This window comes from Anomaloglossus baeobatrachus, chromosome 1 (genome assembly GCF_048569485.1).
Source record: "Anomaloglossus baeobatrachus isolate aAnoBae1 chromosome 1, aAnoBae1.hap1, whole genome shotgun sequence".
In the NCBI taxonomy this organism is placed as follows: Eukaryota; Metazoa; Chordata; class Amphibia; order Anura; family Aromobatidae; genus Anomaloglossus; species Anomaloglossus baeobatrachus.
Genome location: NC_134353.1, coordinates 586,384,764 through 586,405,620, shown reverse-complemented (window position 1 = coordinate 586,405,620; position 20,857 = coordinate 586,384,764). Strand labels below are relative to the sequence as shown.

General features: G+C 40.9%; 1 protein-coding gene across 2 annotated transcripts in view; it reads left to right on the top strand.

Moving 5' to 3' along the window:
• Nucleotides 1-20,857, top strand: part of TRPM3 (transient receptor potential cation channel subfamily M member 3) — a 714,819-nt gene that overhangs the window by 543,867 nt on the left and 150,095 nt on the right. Inside the window, exons 16-18 of one of the 2 annotated variants that reach the window (XM_075317917.1) lie at nucleotides 7,610-7,838; nucleotides 11,726-11,893; nucleotides 12,487-12,567. In XM_075317917.1, the coding sequence (XP_075174032.1) occupies nucleotides 7,610-7,838; nucleotides 11,726-11,893; nucleotides 12,487-12,567 (478 nt within the window). The remainder of the gene's footprint in view (nucleotides 1-7,609; nucleotides 7,839-11,725; nucleotides 11,894-12,486; nucleotides 12,568-20,857) is intronic. The other variant, XM_075317925.1, reaches the window with a different exon arrangement.

Below are 20,857 nucleotides of genomic sequence, written 5' to 3'. Positions count from 1 at the left end.
AAAAATCATGTGATGCTTCTCTAATTTGTGTAATTAACAGCACCTGTAACTTACCTGTGGCACCTAACAGGTGTTGGCAATAACTAAATCACACTTGCAGCCAGTTGACATGGATTAAAGTTGACTCAACCTCTGTCCTGTGTCCTTGTGTGTACCACATTGAGCATGGAGAAAAGAAAGAAGACCAAAGAACTGTCTGAGGACTTGAGAATCCAAATTGTGAGGAAGCATGAGCAATCTCAAGGCTACAAGTCCATCTCCAAAGATATGAAAGTTCCTGTGTCTACGGTGCATAGTGTCATCAAGAAGTTTAAAGCCCATGGCACTGTGGCTAACCTCCCTAGATGTGGAAGGAAAAGAAAAATTGACAAGAGATTTCAACGCAAGATTGTGCGGATGGTGGATAAAGAACCTCGACTAACATCCAAACAAGTTCAAGCTGCCCTGCAGTCCGAGGGTACAACAGTGTCAACCCGTACTATCCGTTGGCGTCTGATTGAAAAGGGACTGTATGGTAGGATACCCAGGAAGACCCCACTTCTTACCCCGAGACATAAAAAGGCCAGGCTGGAGTTTTCCAAAACTTACCTGAGAAAGCCTAAAACGTTTTGGAAGAATGTTCTCTGGTCAAATGAGACAAAAGTAGAGCTTTTTGGGAAAAGCCATCAACATAGAGTTTACAGGTAAAAAAAGAGGCATTCAAAGAAAAAAACACGGTCCCTACAGTCAAACATGGCGGAGGTTCCCTGATGTTTTGGGGTTGCTTTGCTGCCTCTGGCACTGGACTGCTTGACCGTGTGCATGGCATTATGAAGTCTGAAGACTACCAATAAATTTTTCAGCATAATGTAGGGCCCAGTGTGAGAAAGCTGGGTCTTCCTCAGAGGTCATGAGTCTTCCAGCAGGACAATGACCCAAAACACACTTCAAAAAGCACTAGAAAATGGTTTGATAGAAAGCACTGGAGACTACTAAAATGGCCAGCAATGAGTCCAGACCTGAATCCCATAGAACACCTGTGTAGAGATCTCAAAATGGCAGTTTGGAGAAGGCACCCTTCAAATCTTGGGGACCTTGAGCAGTTTGCCAAAGAAGAGTGGTCTAAAATTCCAGCAGAGTATTGTAAGAAACTCATTGATAGTTACCGGAAGCGGTTGTTCGCAGTTATTTTGGCTAAAAGTTGTGCAACCAAGTATTAGGCTAAGGGTGCCAATACTTTTGTCTGGCCCATTTTTGGAGTTTTGTGTGAAATGATCAATGATTTGACTTTTGGCCAGCACTGTATGAGGAGACAACTCCTAAGCACCTTTCAGGATCAATAGGCAAGAGTGTCTGCCCTTCTGGGATTACATCTCTTTTTTTATAGCTAAATATTCAAAGGAAACTGCTGCAAAAAATCACATATCACATTAGCCTGGAACATAAGTCTCTTAATTTCCAGCCCACCAGATAAGGAACTTGTAACAATAATCTATTTTTTGGAAGTACATTGCTTGGCCTTGAATAAATCTTTCATCTTCTGCCATATTGTCCGGACAGGACAAGCATAGATATACAAAGTGTGCAGGTATAGCCTACTCTCCTCCTCTTCATACATCAGTAGATGCAAAATAATAAGTTCGGAGAATTAAAATTACTTAGTCTATTTAAAATGAATATGAGATACAGTAAAAGGTCTTAAAACACATGAACTGATCTGGTCACATGTTCCTCCACCAGCAACCATGGTATGGATGAAGTTCTGGTCAGTGTGTGAGGAAAACAGCAACAAGAGAAAATGGTCAACCTCTTTACCTGAGAATCCGACAGTGAGCTTGTTCTGATAGTCTAACAGAAAAGTTTGTAACTCTTTTTTTATATCTCTGTTTTCCTCAGCTCATTTGTGGCCACACACTACAATAAAGATGCATATAAAATATCATACAAAAAATTGCGCAACATGACATATAAAAAGTTAATTTTATTATTTCATAATTTACTAACAAAGAGTATCAATAAGTGGACATGGTATCAGCAGAGAAATAAAGACAAAAGACAATTGTTTCAAAACAAGTTCACAACCAATGTGCATAGCAAATTTGGATAGACAAGGAATTGCACCATATATCCGTGATAAGACAATTTTTGATGTAATATCCCCAGTATATAGACACCTGTGATTCCAAATAGATGTTTAGTAGGCAGGCAAGATATGTGTATTATATACCTAGTACTAAGGTAAAAACAACCATAATCAAAAAAGATTGTATTATCAGTTCTTGGTAAATAACCACCACAATAAGCCCTGCAGAACTAAGTAGCCAAGGAACCACACTGATCTTAATCAAGGGATCACCATAATAACCAATGTGAATAATCACGGAAATGTTGAAGCCATAAAAAAGAGTGCATAATTACCTAGAGAAACAAAGGTCTTGTCTGGAAACTCCTATGCGCGTTTCGACGAGCAGTCTTTTTCCAGGGAGAGAGTGTAAAGAGTGTTTGAATGTACCGCTCTTAAATAGTATGGGGAATCAGCTGATAGGACCTGCAAACACGTGACCGCAACTCAGGGCATCACTTCCTGTGTGGCGCATGGCAACACTGACGCTGCCGTCGTCACCGCAGCTAGGGGCGTCACCAGGTGTGACGTGGAGCGCATTGGGCCAATGCAATGCCACTACCTAGAATAGACGCCCCCGGCCGCATAGATGAAATAAATAATAAAGATGCATGTTCAAGGGAAGTACGATCCTGTAAAAACAAAACAATAAAAAAATTGTACTAAAACCCAATTGCAAAAATTATGTTAGCCCAAAATATATGCATTTTAAGTAAAAAAAAAAGTCCACAAGAAGTTTGCAGTCCCTGATGTTCCACTTTTTAGCAAAGTAGGTTCACCCGTTCCATTGTTTTTCATTTGTTGACCACATTTAAACCACCCTAATATTACTACTCTTGTACATTAGAGCCCAAAAACGCTTTTCTTTTGGTGCAATCCTATAATAACTGCGTCTCAAATATTATTAGCCTAAAGTTTGACACAACAGCAATAGTAAATCTATTGTAGATTATTGTATATGCAGTATGACTAGTGGTTTGTAAATGGTCAGATCATAAGCATCTGTGTCCTTTTGGAAGCATCTTATTTTATTATATGATATCTGACACGGGCTGCTACAAAAAAGTTTATTGTTCTTAATATCCTTTTCATGTTGATATGTACAGTATCTTCCCTTTTCTAAGTGATATTCTTACATGTATTAGTTTTAAAACATATTCTCTGCCCAAGTACCAAACCCACTGATCTACTTGAAAAAAAAAATACATGGTATTTTGTGTCAATTACTTTGAAAAATGTGTCTATCTCCAAAATGTTTGGGATATTTGGCTTTCGGGTTAAATTACTGGAAAACATAAAAAGTTCACTCTACAGTGATATTTTATCATGAAAGTAGGGCACGTAAGTAGAAGCATGCTATGGTGAGTTTCTCTTCTCAAAAATTTATTGTAGCAAAAGCCAACAACAGTGATGGATATACCCCCAAAATATCAATAGCTTAATAACTTGTCATATGACCTTGAGCATCAATTACAGCTTGACAATGACTGCTCATGCTGTTCACAAGTTGAGGTATTGTCTGCTGAGGCATGGCATCCCACTCTTCCTAAAGGGTGGCCCTCAGGTCATTGAGATTCTGGGGTACAGAGTTATGAGCCTCTTCACGGCAACTCAACTGATCCTAAAAGTTTTCTATGGAATTCAGGTCTAGAGAAAGTGCAGGCTACTTCATTTGCGGTACCGAAGTCTGCAGCAGCTGTTCCCTAATGATGTGACCTCGATAAGCTGAAGCACTGTCGTCCTGGAAGATAAAACTAGGTGTTGCTCGTGCAGAGGCACAATGATTAGATTAATGATGTTATTCAAATAGTAGGGGCTTGTCACTGTACCATTCATAAAGTATAGGGCAGATCTATTAACTAGACACACCTGCCCACCCTATAACACTACAATCAAAGGCTCATCTGGTGACAACAGTGGCTGATTCATAGTGCTTTCCTTGACATCTCCAACATTGTTGGGGGCCATCATTTCTGATCATCGTGAATCAACTTTTATCAGTGAAAAGCACTGAGGCTCACTAGTACCTCGTCCAGCATAGATGCTTCCTGGCCCATGCCAGACAATGATGTTGGTGCCTAGTGGTGTGGTCAGGTACCTTTGCAGGTCATCAGGCACACAGACCATGCTGATATGCCTGCCATGACATTTGGGTGTCTCTCATTCCCCTGCTTGTTTTCCCTATGTGTTCTTTCGGTCTTAGTGAGGTTGACTAATACTCATCGCATCCAGTCACTACCTAGGGTCAGCCAGTGCCTAGCTATCCTGATCGGCGTATGGGTATGGAACCTATCTAGGGACTTCAGGGGAATCAGGGACACACAGTAGATTTTACCAGGGGTCACCATCTTCCCACCTCCCTAGTGACAGAGTTTCCATCTCCCCCCTTTCGCCATTCATCTAGTATTCCCCCATACCAGGCGTGACAGTATCTAAGGTTATGACAACAAGCAACTAAAGGTCCAGTCACACTAAGCAACTTACCAGCGATCCCAACAACGATAGGGATCGCTGGTAAGTTGCTAGGAGGTTGCTGGTGAGATGTCACACTGCGACGCTCCAGCGATCCCACCAGCAACCTGACCTGGCAGGGATCGCTGGAGCGTCGCTACACGAGTTGCTGGTGAGCTCACCAGCAACCAGTGACCAGCCCCCAGTCTCCTAGTTACAGCACACATCAGGTTAATTAACCCGATGTGTGCTGCAGCTAAATGTGCACAGAGCAGGGAGCAGCGCACACTGCTTAGTGCTGGCTCCTTGCTCTCCTATTTACAGCACACATCGGGTTAATTACCTGATGTGTGCTGCAGCTACATGTGCACAGAGCAGGAGCCGGCACTGACAGTGAGAGCGGAGGAGGCTGGTATCAAAGGTAAATATCGGGTAACCAAGGACAGGGCTTCTTGGTTACCCGATGTTTACATTGGTTACCAGCCTCCGCAGAAGCTGGCTCCCTGCTCACTGCACATTAGTTGTTGCTGTCTCGCTGTCACACACAGCGATCTGTGCTTCACAGCAGGACAGCAACAACTAAAAAATGGCCCAGGACATTCAGCAACAACCAACGACCTCACAGCAGGGGCCAGGTTGTTGCTGGATGTCACACACAGCAACATCGCTAGCAACGTCACAAAAGTTGTTCGTTACCAGCGATGTTGCTAGCGATGTTGCTTAGTGTGACGGGGCCTTTACTGTCAGTATAAGAAAACAAGATAGGACATAATGGATCATCCTCATAATCAAAAGAATTACAGGTCTATCCCAACACTGGAATTAGTTATAAATAAGAGCAACAATAGGGAAATAAATGACCCAAATAAATTATTAGAGTATAGAAAAAACTCCAAAGATGTCCCATTTTTTTGGTAAATATCACAAATCTTTATTAATACAAAAGACTAAAAATCTCACACCAAAAATCAGAGGACAATAATAATACAATAGTGAACACAGGTTAAAGAGTCGAGTGTTCCAGATAAAGAAATCTGCTACATGTGGATCAGGAATGGGAGGTTACTGCACTGAAGTGCAGAGAGTTTCCAGGTGCTTGCTGGAAAGATCACTACATGCGGCTATAGTAAAGTTCTTTTTATTACACATGTAAGACTCCAGATAAAGAGTCCCACCATATATAGTGCATAGTGCATTTACCGCATGCAGTGACAGTTTCCAGCAACACACATCAGCTGAATAGTATATGAAGCAAATGCTTACCCACCCTGGTCCACCAGCAACAGATAACAAACGCGCCCCGGCGCGTTTCGTGGTCTTCCTCGGGGGGCTGCAACATGGTGTGGAGCGGTATCAGGGATTTTATAATAAAAGGAGGGTGACTGTAATCCAATGTGGTCGCGTGCAGGGCGGGACTCATCAGCAGGACTCCGACGTCAGGCGTTCCCGGAAGTGACGCGGGCATTACAGTGTCATCACACTATGCCCGCCCCATTCCGTTTCAGGAAGCCGTTGCCACGGAGACCACAACAGTGAGTGACACCGCGCACGCGTGCCTCAGACGCGGCCATCTTAGAAAGGGGCAAAAGGTATGGGCAATATAAGGAGAGTAAGAATGCTACTGATAACAATAACAAATATCATCGCGCAACCAAAGCGCAAGTAGTATTAAAACCAATAGCATTAAATTAGTCTCATACAAGGAGAAAAAATTATAACAGCATTTCTGTACCCAGATTTGCCAGGTCCAGCTATCCTGAAACCAGGAAAGGGAGAATTTCCAATCCATACTCCATCAGTACTGGTTCAGTAATACAGAGGATGACACATCAATATACATTAAGACAGATAATACAAAAATAGCAGTACATGCCCTATCTACTGAAATGCATACAACTAAATCATATATCACCATAGATGTACATATAGACATTATTTATAGATTATAAGTATCGGTCAGAATCCACAGGCCACTATATGGAAAGGCAACCTGTGATGTGTCAAAGCAGAATAGTCTCCGGACGACCGCCTCCCCACAAGGGGACAAGGGGGGAGGGTGGGGAAGGGGGTAAAAAGGGGGGCAGGCATCCAGAAACACATATGCCACTGTTCAGTATACAATAATGTATACATCCCCTAGATACAAAGATGTGCCGGAGTCATAGATTATGACACAGGCACATGCTACATCCCCATGTGACAAAAAAAAGGGGGAAAAAATATATAACAACATCGGCATAAAATGACATTTCGGCAAAGGTATCATGCACTGCAGTAGGGTAAGGAGCCACCCAAAGAAGAGACAACCCCAGCTGATCAATTTCATGATGATTGACTGGAGTAAGATTAGTGGTGAGATGCATGCAAATTCTCAGACACTCCTAATTCATTAAGAGGCATGTACCTGTTAATGAATCATGAGAGTCTGACTCTAGCACACCCCCTTATCAAGACTGGAAAGTCAGTCCTGATGAAGCAGAGCCTAGGCATTTACACAAGACAATCGGCAACATGTTTTCCAGTCGACAGTTGTTTAAAAGGGTTGTCCACTACTTAAAGGTGTGAGCTGCACCATAATCTTGAGGGTTGACCATAACTAGCACTTTTCAATTTTTATATTATACAATGTGTTGAGAATGACACTTCTATTACTCAATCTGTTGTTTAGGTTGACAGTGGTCTTCATGTTTTACTATACTTTACTATGACTGCAAACTTCATTACTGGTTAATCAGCTGATACATGGCTTTGAGAAAGTATTCGTCAGTGGAAACTGTAGTATGTAGGCCTTTGTCTCCTATTAAATTTTGTTTGAGGATCTGAAATATTTATGAGAATTAGATGAATATTCCGGAGGCAAATATTCTCATCGCATTAGAATAATTATTATTTTCACAGCTCTCACTATATACTGATCTTGGCTTTATTCATTCTCTTGTACCTGCTCCTAATCTGTTTTCATTTGCATCCTGCACATCTCGCTCTGTAACAAGAGGCATTTAGAAGAAAACCTTCTGTGATTTAATGTAATAAGTAAACAAGGCCATTATGTTTCAGGGAGTTTGGGCAGCTGGCAGTGGAGTTATTGGACCAGTCATACAAGCAAGACGAGCAGCTGGCAATGAAACTGCTGACCTACGAGCTAAAGAATTGGAGCAATGCCACATGCCTGCAGCTTGCAGTGGCCGCCAAGCATCGGGACTTCATTGCGCACACATGCAGCCAAATGCTTCTTACAGATATGTGGATGGGCCGACTCCGGATGCGTAAGAATTCTGGTCTTAAGGTTAGAATCCCTGTGTAACAAACTTATGAAGACATTCATGTACTTAACATTTCTAATATGATTGCTTATGTACTGTTAATTAAAGTAGATTTGCTTTCCTATAATGTCCACTCTTATCGTTCCATGAATTCTTCTCACAAAACAAATTTGATACCTAATTGTCCCTGGCTGCAACTAACATTATAGCCACATATACTGTAGACATATCTAGAATAATCATCTAAAAGTACAGTCAAATCATATTTTTCTGAGTTATTCCTATAAGAACGAGGAAAGGTAAAAAAAAAAAAAAAAAGAAAAGAGAACATCTGTATTGTATTCTGCATAAGATAACAATTCTGGATTTTTTTGAGAACTCTGTATTGGATAGTCTCATTTGAACCAATAATGTCTCATGCACCACTCCACTATTAGTGCTGCTTGGTACATTTTTCCATTAGCTGTAACTTTGCAAAGAAATTACAAGGAAGTAAAAGGCACCAAAAAATGTCCCTCCGTTTAAAAAAACTTTATTTGTCCCAGCATTCAAAGAAGAAAAAATGCAGTAACGACGTTTCAGCCGACACAGGGCCTTTATCAAGCCATAAATATATATTATATTATATACAGTTGTATAACTATTGGCTATACATCCAATCACAATATAATGAATATAACAGTAGAAATAAGTAAAGAACTAGATCTTACTCTTCCACTAGTAATGTGGTCATCTAATTTATCAGCTAGAAACAGGATAATAAATGTGTAATTGCTCAGGGACCCAACATTGGAACTACCACTGCTCTGTAGAACAGGAGTCTTGTGCGTGTTTTGAGCCTGAATGGAAAAATAAGCAGAAATGTGCACATTGTCTATCGGACTGATGGAGATAGCCACTTACAGGCTGTTTTTGTTGTGTCTATATAGGCAACTGCCACTCCATTCACAAAGTGGACACAGGACCCTCATTCCATTGATTGGTTGAGGATTAGCACAGCTATTCCCTATACTGTGGGTAGGTGATAAGTTATCATTTTGGAAAATACCCCAATTGAAGGGTGTGCCCTTTTATCAGTTTGACACTATGATCTCAGTGACATTCTGCTTTTCCTATTTCTGGAGCACCATTATGAATAGAGTAGAATATTCTGCATAACAGAAAGAGAACCAAAGAAGAGTTATTAAGGTAATAAGTATGGTCTGTCTATACATTGAAGAAGTAAAGGAGCAAATAAAGGTATAGGAGATGATTTATCAAGATGTTAATGCCAGATATCTGGCTTAAACACCATAATAAGTCACAATATTTTATGCACAATTTGGCACTTGTTGAAATCATCAAAAAGTGACACCACTAAACACTAAAGTGGCATAAACTACTCCATAAATGTACGCCAGCCGAAAGCTAGAGAACATTTCTGGCAATGGCACCTGCTGTGAATCAGATGCGTCTGATTCATTAACCACTTGATAAATCAGGTCAGTGCGTTGCAGTGTACACTTCATTAAGATTGGTGTGTGCTACGCATAAGCAGAAAGCTCCCAATCACTGGTGGGGGCGGGGGTATACAGAGCTCATGAATACGGAAGACTACATGACACGAGATAACTAGTTCTCTACTGATAATCTCCTGATCAAGCCATAGTTTATCAAAACTATAGGAAGTAGTCTAGTAAGTGAATCATCACCAGAATCAGGGACTCTGCCCCTACATTATGCTAATCGTACATTAGGTTGCAAAAAATTGGTGACAGATTCCTTTTAAAGAGGTTATTTTGTTTTGCTTCTACATATAGTAGAATCAATAGTTCTTCCTTTCTATTTATCCACTTCACACTAATGATGTTATTTATGGATAAGTGGTGTTATAATTGCCATTGTTTACCACATTTTATACAATTGCACAATTTTCCATCTTTCCATACTGGTTCATTACTTGAGGACTTAAATTAGATGAACCAGTTATAGTTTTGCTGTTTTCTTGTGTGACAAAGAGGCATTTGGCGATCATCCGGTGATCATAAAGCAAACTATGCAAATCAATGCATTCCTCCTTTTTTGTTTCATATATCTTTGGAATATTCTTGTCCAACAATGTTAAGACTTTAATACCTTAAAGGGGATGTCCACTTCACATTTATTGTAAGAAATGTGCCGGGGTCATGATTTTGTGTAACTTACTAATATAGGTTCTTCACCTTTGTGAAGAACCACAAAATTGCTAGTGCAATATTCCTCGTGATTTGCAGAGCTCTTCAATTTTCAAGATGACTATTAATGAAGGATCATGTCACCAGACCTGTCCATCAGCCTCCAATTGAAAAACAGCTTGCTTTTCTTTATGCTATGTTTTCAAGTGGAGAAGGCTGATGGATTGGTCTGGTCACGTAGATCAGGACTAAACCTTTAATACCCATATATTAGTAAGTGATGCAAAATCATGCTCCCAATACATGTTAAAAAAATATATATAACTGGGTCACCTCCTTTAGAGGGGTTTTCCAGGTTTGACATGAAAGTGTGACTTATAGACTTGTGAATGCTCAATAAAGTGTGCTATCAGGATTCTCTGTGGCCGGGGGCTGGTGGTCGTTTGACTGAGAGTATGCAATATGGATACTTCAGGCCACATTCCAATTAGAGAGGAAGAGAAACGATCCAGCTCCCAAACCAGCAAATTCCTTAAAGTGTCTTCTTTTATTGAAAAAAAAATATTTAAAATAAGATGGACATTATGTCAGACAGACAAAAATCGGACAAGGGAGGTACAGCATAATGATACGTTTTGAAAGCGACTTGTATTTTTAGACTTGCAACCCTAGAAACGCAAGTCGCATCTGGTTTATTCATTATGTTGTACCTTCCTCATCTGATTTTAGTATGACATTATGTTCATCATATTTTGTATATTTTTTCAATAAAAGAAGGAAGTTTTAAGGAATTTAGTGGCCTAGATGCTGGATCGCTTCTCTACCTCTATATTCACAACTTAACGCTTAGCAGCGGCGGAATCCCATGCTTCTTCCTTGTCCGGAAGATATGGACAACACACTAAAGGGCGCTTTACATGCAGCGACATCGCTAGCGATGTTGCTCGTGAAAGCACCCGCCCCCATCATTTGTGCGTCATGGGCAAATCACTGTCCGTGGCGCACAATATCGCTAGTACCCATCACACATACTTACCTTCCTAGCAACGTCGCTGTGGCCGGCGAACAGCCTCTTTTCTAAGGGGGCGGTTCATGCACAGCGACGTCACACGGCAGCCGTCCAATATAAGTGGAGGGGCGGAGAGCAGCCGCATGAAAGTCACACCCACCTCATTGCCGGAAGACGCAGGTACGGTGTTGTTCGTCGTTCCTGGGGTGTCACACATAGCGATGTGTGCTGCCTCAGGAACGACGAACAACCAGCGTCCAAAAGCAAATGGACGACGTGTCAACAATCAACGATTTGGTAAGTATTTTGCATCGTTAGCGGTCGCTCGTACATGTCACACGCAACGATGTTGCTAACGAGGCCGGACGACGAGGACGAATTCCGTGACCCCAACGACATCTCGTTAGCGATGTCGTTGCGTGTAACGGGGCCTTAAGGTTGAGCTGGTTTTCTCTTTTTTTCACATTACAATTAGACATGTGCAGACTCGCTGAATTTCCTTGTTTTAATTTGGGCAGGAGTATTTACTTCACATGACCACCCACTCCCAGCAGTAGAGAATCCCAGTAGCACAATGTGAACATTCACAAGTCTGCAATCACATAGAGTGACTGCATACTATCGTGTTAAACCTAGACAACCACTTTAATATAAAAGTTTATTATTGTAGAAAGATGTTCAATGTCTCTTTTTTATTGTGTATTTTTGTGTATTTTTTATCGTGTATTATTTGTATTTATTCATTTAGGTGATTTTAGGAATTCTACTACCTCCCTCAATTCTTAGTTTAGAGTTTAAGAATAAAGATGAGATGCCATACATGTCCCAGGCAAATGAAATCGATCTTCAGGAGAAGGAAGTGGAAGAGCCAGAGAAGACCGTGAAAGACAAAGAAGATGATGACATGGAACTGACGGTATGAAAATGCGAGCACTCATTTAGAGTATATCTTCCCTAGACATTTAATACAATGGTATTCAACATAAAGTTTGCTACGTATGACATTTCTGTCATCTTACCTACATGTTCCATCTCATCCATACTTACCCATCCTGCTCAGTCCTTCATTTTTCTCCTTGAATTCGTTGAAGTCTAGTGATACCCTTTTCAAAGCAAATCGTCTTGTATGCTTCTAATAATGGATCCTTTACTGTGTGTCTTGAACTCATTCCTCTTCATGCACCAAAATTCCGTTTTCAAACTTTTAGATATTTTAAAACAAGATTATATATTTTTGTACATTTTTTTTGCTACGGAATAATTTACCAGGCAAAATGGTTTGTAAATGTCCTAACATTTCTCAAACACCAATTTTTATACATTTTGTGTGCTTACCTTATGGACAATATCCCTGGTCTAAGCTTTAAATAAACCCTTTTATGCAATATCTCCCCTATAGAAAATTACCTTTTTATGTGAGACAAGGTATTTACATTATTTCAAGATCTACATGAAGGATAAGTATCACTTAAAGGGATGGGCAGTTTAAAACACACCTTTTTTACGCAGGGAGTGGTGAGGGTGTGGAATCGCCCACCTGAGGAAACAATTCAAGAAAGAATGCTGGACTTCAAGACAAAATTAGATGCTGTAAGTACTTGGAACCCCAAGGTCATTACCAGAGGGTGAGCAGGATGGATAACTGCCGTAATTCCTTGTATCATTCCTTCACTCCCATTCTTCCTCAGTTTTCTGGTTATATCAATCAATTCATTGTACATCCTTATATTTTTGCCATCTTTCACCATATGAGAACTAGATTATATTATTACCTTTGAAAATTAGAATAATATATTGTATATGAAGCTTAATCAGCATATCAGCATATACCAAGGTATTAGCAGTTGTCACATACTTGAAAAACATGGCATTTATAAAAGTTACCTGCTGTGATTAAATACATGAACTGACTAAGGGGTACTTTGCACACTACGACATTGCAAGCCGATGGTAGCGATGCCGAGCACGATAGTCCCCGCCCCCGTCGCAACTGCGATATCATGTGATAGCTGCCGTAGCGAACATTATCGCTACGGCAGCTTCACATGCACTTACCTGCCCTGCGACGTCACTCTGGCCGGTGAACCGCCTCCTTCCTAAGGGGGTGGGTCGCGTGGCATCACAGCGACGTCACACGGCAGGCGGCCAATAGAAGCAGGGGGGCGGAGATGAGCAGGACGTAAATATCTTGCCCACCTCCTTCCTTCCTCATTGCAGCCGAGACGCAGGTAAGGCATTGTTCCTTGCTCCTGCAACTTCACACACAGCGATGTATGCTGCCGCAGGAACGAGGAACAACATCGTAACATCAGTCCTTCTGAAATTATGGAAATGACCGATGCTACACCGATCATACGATTTCGACGCTTTTGCGCTCGTTAATCGTAGTAAAAACGATTCACATACTCCAAAGTAGACAGCGACGCCGGATGTGCATCACTTTCGATTTGACCCCACCGACATCGCACCTGCAATGTCGTAGTGTGCAAAGTACCCCTTACAGTATATAGGATAATTATTGTAAAACTGGCAACACAATTCCAATATCACAACCATATAAAGTAGACTAAGCCAGGACTTTACACATGATTTTGGCAAGATAAAGGGTCATATAAATGCAAAAATACATGCAGACAAACTAACATACATAAGCTTGAGTTCATAAACTAAAGCAAACTTAAACAGGTAATCTAAAGGTATTAAATTGTTTTAATTAGATGCCATGAAAATAAGCAAGTTTGCAATTGACTTGCTTTTTTATCTGCTGTTATAATCCTGCAATGTGAGTTTTTATCTTTCCTAAGGTACTGCTAGTTTACATGGAAGGTTGTGAGCTACTGTGAGCAGCAATTACCTACTAACATACCAGCCACCTCTCTTAAACTCATTGATTTCTATATATCAGTTAGTTCCTCCCTTCTCTCCCACTCCCTCTCAGTGCCTTACAAACTCCTTTTATAAATCTTGCAAATCATCAGTCCACAGCATCAGCTCCTCTGAGAGCAGTTTTCTTAATCACAGCTCTCACTGTCCAGAGCTATGTGCTTGTAAAACTACCTTTTTATCTCTATTTGAAAATGTAAAAATAAAGCTGAGGACAAAAAATCGTAAATAGGGTCTTATCAGATATTACAGTACAGTGTGCACAATATTACACTCACCTATTAGGGTTGTGATAGTCACAACCACTATGAAGGCTTAAGGTAATGGTGGCTGCTGCAGTCCCACGCCGATTAAATTTCAGTGCTGGAGCGTAGAAACTGGGTTAATGCTGCGCTGCTGCAGAATGAAAATACTGTTGATTACTAATACGCTTTTTTTATTTCATAGGTTTACGCGTTTCAGGGATCAAATCCCCTTCTTTAGGACAAGAAAGAAAATGTAACAATATATACAATATACAATATTGTTGTTTATTCTTTCATGTCCTGAAGAAGAGGACTTGATCCCTGAAATGCTAGACCTATGAAATAAAAGAAGTTTATTAATAATCAACAGTATTTTAGTTTGGCAGCAGCGCGGCATTAACCCAGTTTCTCCTCTCCAGCACTGATATTTGTAAATAAAGCGATAGCTTTGCACAATGCAGAACAAACACTGATAACTGAATGTGTTACAGCAGAACTTGTGCTGAGCTTTAAAGTTTTCTAATAAAGTAGTACAGCTCTGCTACTCAACAAAACAGTTCCTCAGAAAAGAGAACCCGCCCTGACAGAAACTAGGACGTAAGGAAACTGCATATCTCTAAATTGCTCAATAGACAACTTGAGAATATCCTTTTAATTGTGACGTTTACAATAACCCCACATTAAAAAAGTTGTTTATTATTGTCCATATAGTCCTATTCCTGGTAAAGAGTAGCCAGAGACCACCATACTATGCCACAATTGTCCCATAGTTTGTTCACATAGGGACAAATGGTATAGATGCAATGCTATACTGTACCTTTACAGAGCCATATAGTGTTCATAAAGTACTATACTATGCCGACAAAGACCTATGCTGCGTGATTGCTGTCCTATATTGCGACTGTATTGCACTTTATAACTTACACATGCTGTACTTCCAAACAGTGCCTTGAGAGAATCATAAAATACTTTGGCAAAATACAGTAATACTTAAAGTGGAACTGTAATTTGAATTGTTATTTCATAAATCAATAGTGCACATGAAAATAAGAAACTTTGTAATATATGTTATCAGAGGAATCTGCTTCTTTCTCTGCCAGAATTGATCAGTCATTATCAAAATTCTCAATTCTGAGATAAAATCTGTATTCAGTGAAGACTTTCCCATTACTAAGATTGGAGATAGCGGATGATACTGATGAGATTCTATGACTGAATGAGGGAGAAGCTAGAGGCAAAGGGAGAAGCTAGTGGCAAAGGGAAAAGCTAGAGGCAGAGGGAGGAGCTAGAGGCAAAGAGAGATGCTAGAGGCAGAGGGAGGAGCTAGAGACAGAGGGAGGAGCTGGAGGCAGAGGGAAGAGCTAGAAACAGAGGGAGGAGCTAGAGGCAGAGAGAGGAGCTAGATGCAGAGGGAGGAGCTAGAGGCAGAGAGAGGAGCTAGAGACAGAGGGAGGAGCTGGAGGCAGAGGGAGGAGATATAAACAGAGGGAGGAGCTATAGGCAGAGATAGGAGCTAGATGCAGAGGGAGGAGCTAGAGGCAGAGAGAGGAGCTAGAGCCAGAGAGAGGAGCTAGCGGCAGAAGGAAAATCTAGAGACAGAGAGAGGAGCTATAGGCAGAGGGTGGAGCTAGAGGGAGGAGCTATAGGCAGAGGGAGGAGCTAGAAACAGAGGGAGGAGCTAGAAGCAGAGGGAGGAGCTAGAAGCAGAGGGAGAAGCTAGATGCAGAGCTCCGCCCCTTCTCCATCTTCTATCTACATAGAATCCCTAAATCCCAACCTTCAAGTTTACTAAAACTATATTTTTTTGTGACCAGTCAGGGGTTAGTGACACTCTGACACCACACAACACTTTTTTTTTTATCCCAATGATGCATCTGTCTTGGGAACTAATATTTTGTTACATATGAAAATTAAAAACTATAAATAGATTTGTATCATGAATAGGTCACATGGCTAACCTGAAATAGGAATGTCATCAGAGATGGTAGAATTTGATTAGCCAGGTTCAAGTTTGACATTAAGTCAGAAAACTGCACATTTAAGAAACTCAATGGACATGGCAATACTAAGGATCTGTGATACATACTTAGAACACATACATAAAGCTCCTGTGCACTAAAGCAAAATTACTAATATGGTCCTTTGTCTACTACTTGTAATTTATATTAATGATATATATTTGTTTGTATATGAGGCCTCATCAAAGTCTAGAGCCCTAATATAACAGCTAAATTTGTGCCTGCATATTGGTACACCCCTGGATATAGCTTAAAGGGGTTTCCCATCTTGATGAGCAAATAGTAACTATTTGTGTTCGGATAATGTTTACCGAATACCGAGTACTATTCCAGTATGCATCATGACAAAAAAATTGCTTGGGTTCCCGATTAACGTGCATTAGGTTTGTTATACCAGAATAGTACTTTGGGATTCATTGTGGATAATCTGATCACGAATAGTTACTATTCGTCTATCACTAGTTTTCCAACTAACAAAGTTAATGTAAAAGTTCATTTTAATCAATAGATCTTGGAATAATAATAAGTTCTACATTTGGATGTGTTCAACAAAAATGTTCCTGTGCTGGGATAATCTTATATATGTGTCCCTGCTATATACTGTGTAATAGATGTGTCTGGCCATACAAGGATATGGACTGATTATACCACAGCTCTTGGGCAGGGGAGAACCCAAAAGAGTATAAAAGCATTACAGCACATGATCATTGCTAATTCTTTTTGTGATGTAAAGACATTACAGCACATAATCATTGCTAATTCTTTTTGTGATGTAAAACATTTCCCTGCCTGTGTTTAAAAAATGTTTTACCTCAAAGAAAGAATTATTTGCGATCCCATGCTGTAATGTCTGTATACTCTCTTTTGAATCCTCCCTGGCCTAGGAGCTATGGTATGATCAGACCATGTTCCTGCATAGTCAGACACAGCTATTACACAGTACATAGCAGCAGGGACACATTTATAAGACTATCGTAGCACAGGAACATTTGTTTAAACACATCCAATTGTGGAAATTATTATTATTCCAAGATCTATTCACTAAAATTAAGTTTGTTTGTGGGAAAACCCTTTTAAGTGAAATGACATCTAAGGCATTGTACTGACTGCTAATATGGAATAGAAGATACCATATCCCATGTAATTTTCCAGCTTTAGTTCATGGTTCTCTGCTGCTGTTAAGGTTTTTCCTCTTGATTCCAAACTTAACAAGCTGACACTGAAATTAAATCTCGAAATGAAAAGCTGCAAATATGGTGGAAATCAGGACACTGCTGGAAACGTATTTCCAGGCTGATTTACAATTTAAATTCTGGTAAACTAAAGATGTGTCAGGCAGTAATTAAAATTAATGAAATGCATGGACCCCTTTCAGCTGAACACAAAGCCCATTTCTGTAGAATAATACTTGTCAGGATTTTCATTCAATGAAAAATTGAAAAAAATAAAAGATAATGAAATCAATGTTTACTCTGAAACTGTTCAATTACAAGGTAATGATGAATATTATCCTGCACTGATCAGCGGCAGCACAACAAAGCAAAACAGACAGGAAATGTTGTCAAAAAACAAACATACTAGGACGCAGTATGACAGATCTAATCCAATGTTCACACGGTAAATCAAATCAGCCGTAGTCAGGATTAAATCACTTTATCATTTTTGTACAGGAGAAAAGAAATGTATCTGTATAATATGTACATGATCCTGTGGGAATATGTACAACTAGTGTTTACAAGGGTTGTTAAATGCTATAATTATATATATACGAACTCGGCCCCATGTAATTGCACGCTTAATTAAACCACATTGAATTCTAATGTCAACTGGCCAAAATGTTAATTTCAAAACATAAAACCAAGGTAAGCACTGACACAGGAGGTGTGCAAAAGGTGACAATTTAGAATTTTTCATTTACCATATTTTTACTATAAGACATACCGGACCAAAAGACATACCTAAAGGTGGTGTCACACATAGCGACGCAGCAGCGATCACGACCAGCGATGTGACCTTATCAGGATCGCTGCTGAGTCGTTACATGGTCGCTAGTGAGCTGTCAAACAGGCAGATCTCACCAGCGACCAGTGACCAGCCCCCAGCCAGCAGCGACGCGTGGAAGCGTAACTAAGGTAAATATCGGGTAACCAAGGAAAGCACTTCTCTTGATTACCCGATATTTACCTTAGTTACCAGCGTCCGCCGCTCTCCCACTGCCAGTGCCGGCTCCCTGTTCCCTGCACTCCTAGCCAGAGTACACATCAGGTTAATTACCCGATGTGTACTCCAGCTACATGTGCAGGGAGCAGGAAGGCGGCACTGGCAGCGTGAGAACACACCGCTTAGCGCTGGCTCCCTGCACTCCTAGCCAGAGTACACATCGGGTTAATTACGCGATGTGTACTCCAGCTACGTGTGCAGGGAGCCCGCACTGGCAGCGTGAGAGCGGTGGATGCTAGTAACTAAGGTAAATATCGGGTAACCAAGGAAAGGGCTTCTTGGTTACCTGATGTTTACCGCGGTTACAGCTTACCGCAGGCTGCCAGACGCCGGCTCCCTGCTGCCTGCTCGCTTCAGTTTGTCGCTCTCTTGCTGTCACACACAGCGATGTGTGCTTCACAGCGGGAGAGCAACGTCCAAAAAATGAAGCAGGACATTCAGCAACGACCGGCGACCTCAAAACAGGGGCCAGGTCGTTGCCGGATGTCACACACAGCGACGGGACGTCACTGCTAAGTCACAGAAAATGCTGACTTAGCAGCAACGTCGTTGTCGTCGTCGCTATGTGTGACACCACCTTAAGGTTTAGAGGTGGAAAATAGGAAGAAAGAAAATTTGAACCAAAAAATGCGGTAAAATATTTATAAATACCATCCCTTAATATTTCACCAATGTAAATGTAAAGAACTGAACAGTAGCATTAACCACCGTTGGGGACCCACCTGTCCGATAAGTCTCCAGTGCAGGTTGGTCCTGGTAGCTTTTAAAGCACGGTATGTTTTTCTCTGAAGCGCCTCAGCGTTTCAGGAAATAACAGACATGGCTGAATTCATACAGCCAGTACCTGTTACACGCTGCCTGTGGATTGAGCAGCCTGCATCAGCAGACAGGGGCCCTTTAAGATACCATTAGGTGCCATTTATATCAAGTGGTTGACCATTATTATTTTGCCTTTGAGAACAAGTATAACTCCCAGCATGCCCTGCAGATCCTATGGCATGCTGAGTTATAATTCCCCACAGGAGTGGTATGGTAATTTAATTTATTTATTTTTTTTAAATTAAAACTTAATACTTGCCTCCTAACAGCTTCTCCAAGTACAACTGTGCTCTCACTATGATTTCTGCCTGCTTTAATTACTATCACCACGCTAGACAGGATGAAGTGGGCGGTCCCCATCCAGATCACAAGCTGCAGTGACGTAATGAAGAGGCAGGCACAGCGCACAATCCCCCCAGCCCTGCTTCTTCATTACGCTACTGCAGCTCGTTATCTGGATGTGAGACCACCCACTTCCTGTCTAGCACGACTGCAGTGATTAAAGCTTGGCCCAGCAGAAATCTTAAACGTGTGGTGGAGAAAGCATAGAGAACCGGAGTACTTAGAGAAGCTGTAGACAAGCAAGACTGCGGTGCTGACAGACCTGATGATGCCGGCACCCTGCTCCTGCCTCCTGTTAATGCAAAATGAGTAATCACTGCTCCCCATGCCCATAATTCTGTTCACCTCTTGGCGCCGTCTTCAGTGCCAAGTGGTGAGTGGGATTATAATCATGGGAAGAAGTGAATATTCATTATCTTAAATACGGTAGCGGGTACATGTGATGTAATCAAGAACTACTTTTCAGGCACAGCATAAGGCACAAAAAGGAGGGAGAGCTGTATTATAGTGCAGACTTTGCTGTAATAGATTTAAGTTGCCAAGTCACATTGGCAGAGCCCCTGAGGTAACAGAACAGCAGAACCACCCATAAGTGACCTAATTTTACAAAATACACCTGTCAATGAATACATCTAGGGGTGCAGTGATCATATTGACACCACAGGTGTGTCACAGAATTTTATACCATTGAGCAATGAAAAAAAATAATTACATTTTAACCACAATAATTTTATTTTAGTCCCAGATTTTACATTTTCACATGGGAGAATGGGTAACAATCCCACCAAAATGTGTCATACAATTTCTGCTGAGTGTGGCAATACCCCCATATGTGGCTGTATAGTACTGCTTAGCCACATGGCAAGACTTGAAGGGAAGGATGGAGCGTTACTTTACCTTTTAGCATAGATTTTCCTCAAATAGTTTGTACACTCCATATACAGAGCCCCTAAGTGCAAAAATAGCAGAATCCCCCCTCACGTGTCCCTATTTTGCAAATGGCACTGTAGTATGAATTTATCAACAGTTGTAGTGACTATTTTGACTCCATGGGTGCTGTCCAGAAACAAACAAACATTTTTGGCGCTGAGTCAAAATTGCAAATCTGCCATTGTAGTGTTTGTTCTTTATAGTGCCCAAAAATTGTCCCCAGCTTGTGCTTCTAGAGACATGCACCTGGTAAATTAAACAGGCTCTCTTCACTACTGAAATGTGAAACATGTGGATGACAGCTGCAATTTAGCAAATTGTGGGGCTCAGAAGGGAGGAGGACATTTAGATTTGGGTGTGCAGATTTTCCTGGATTTATTTTTGGAGAAGGTAATGTGAAAGCCCTTATATTTCCATTGGCAT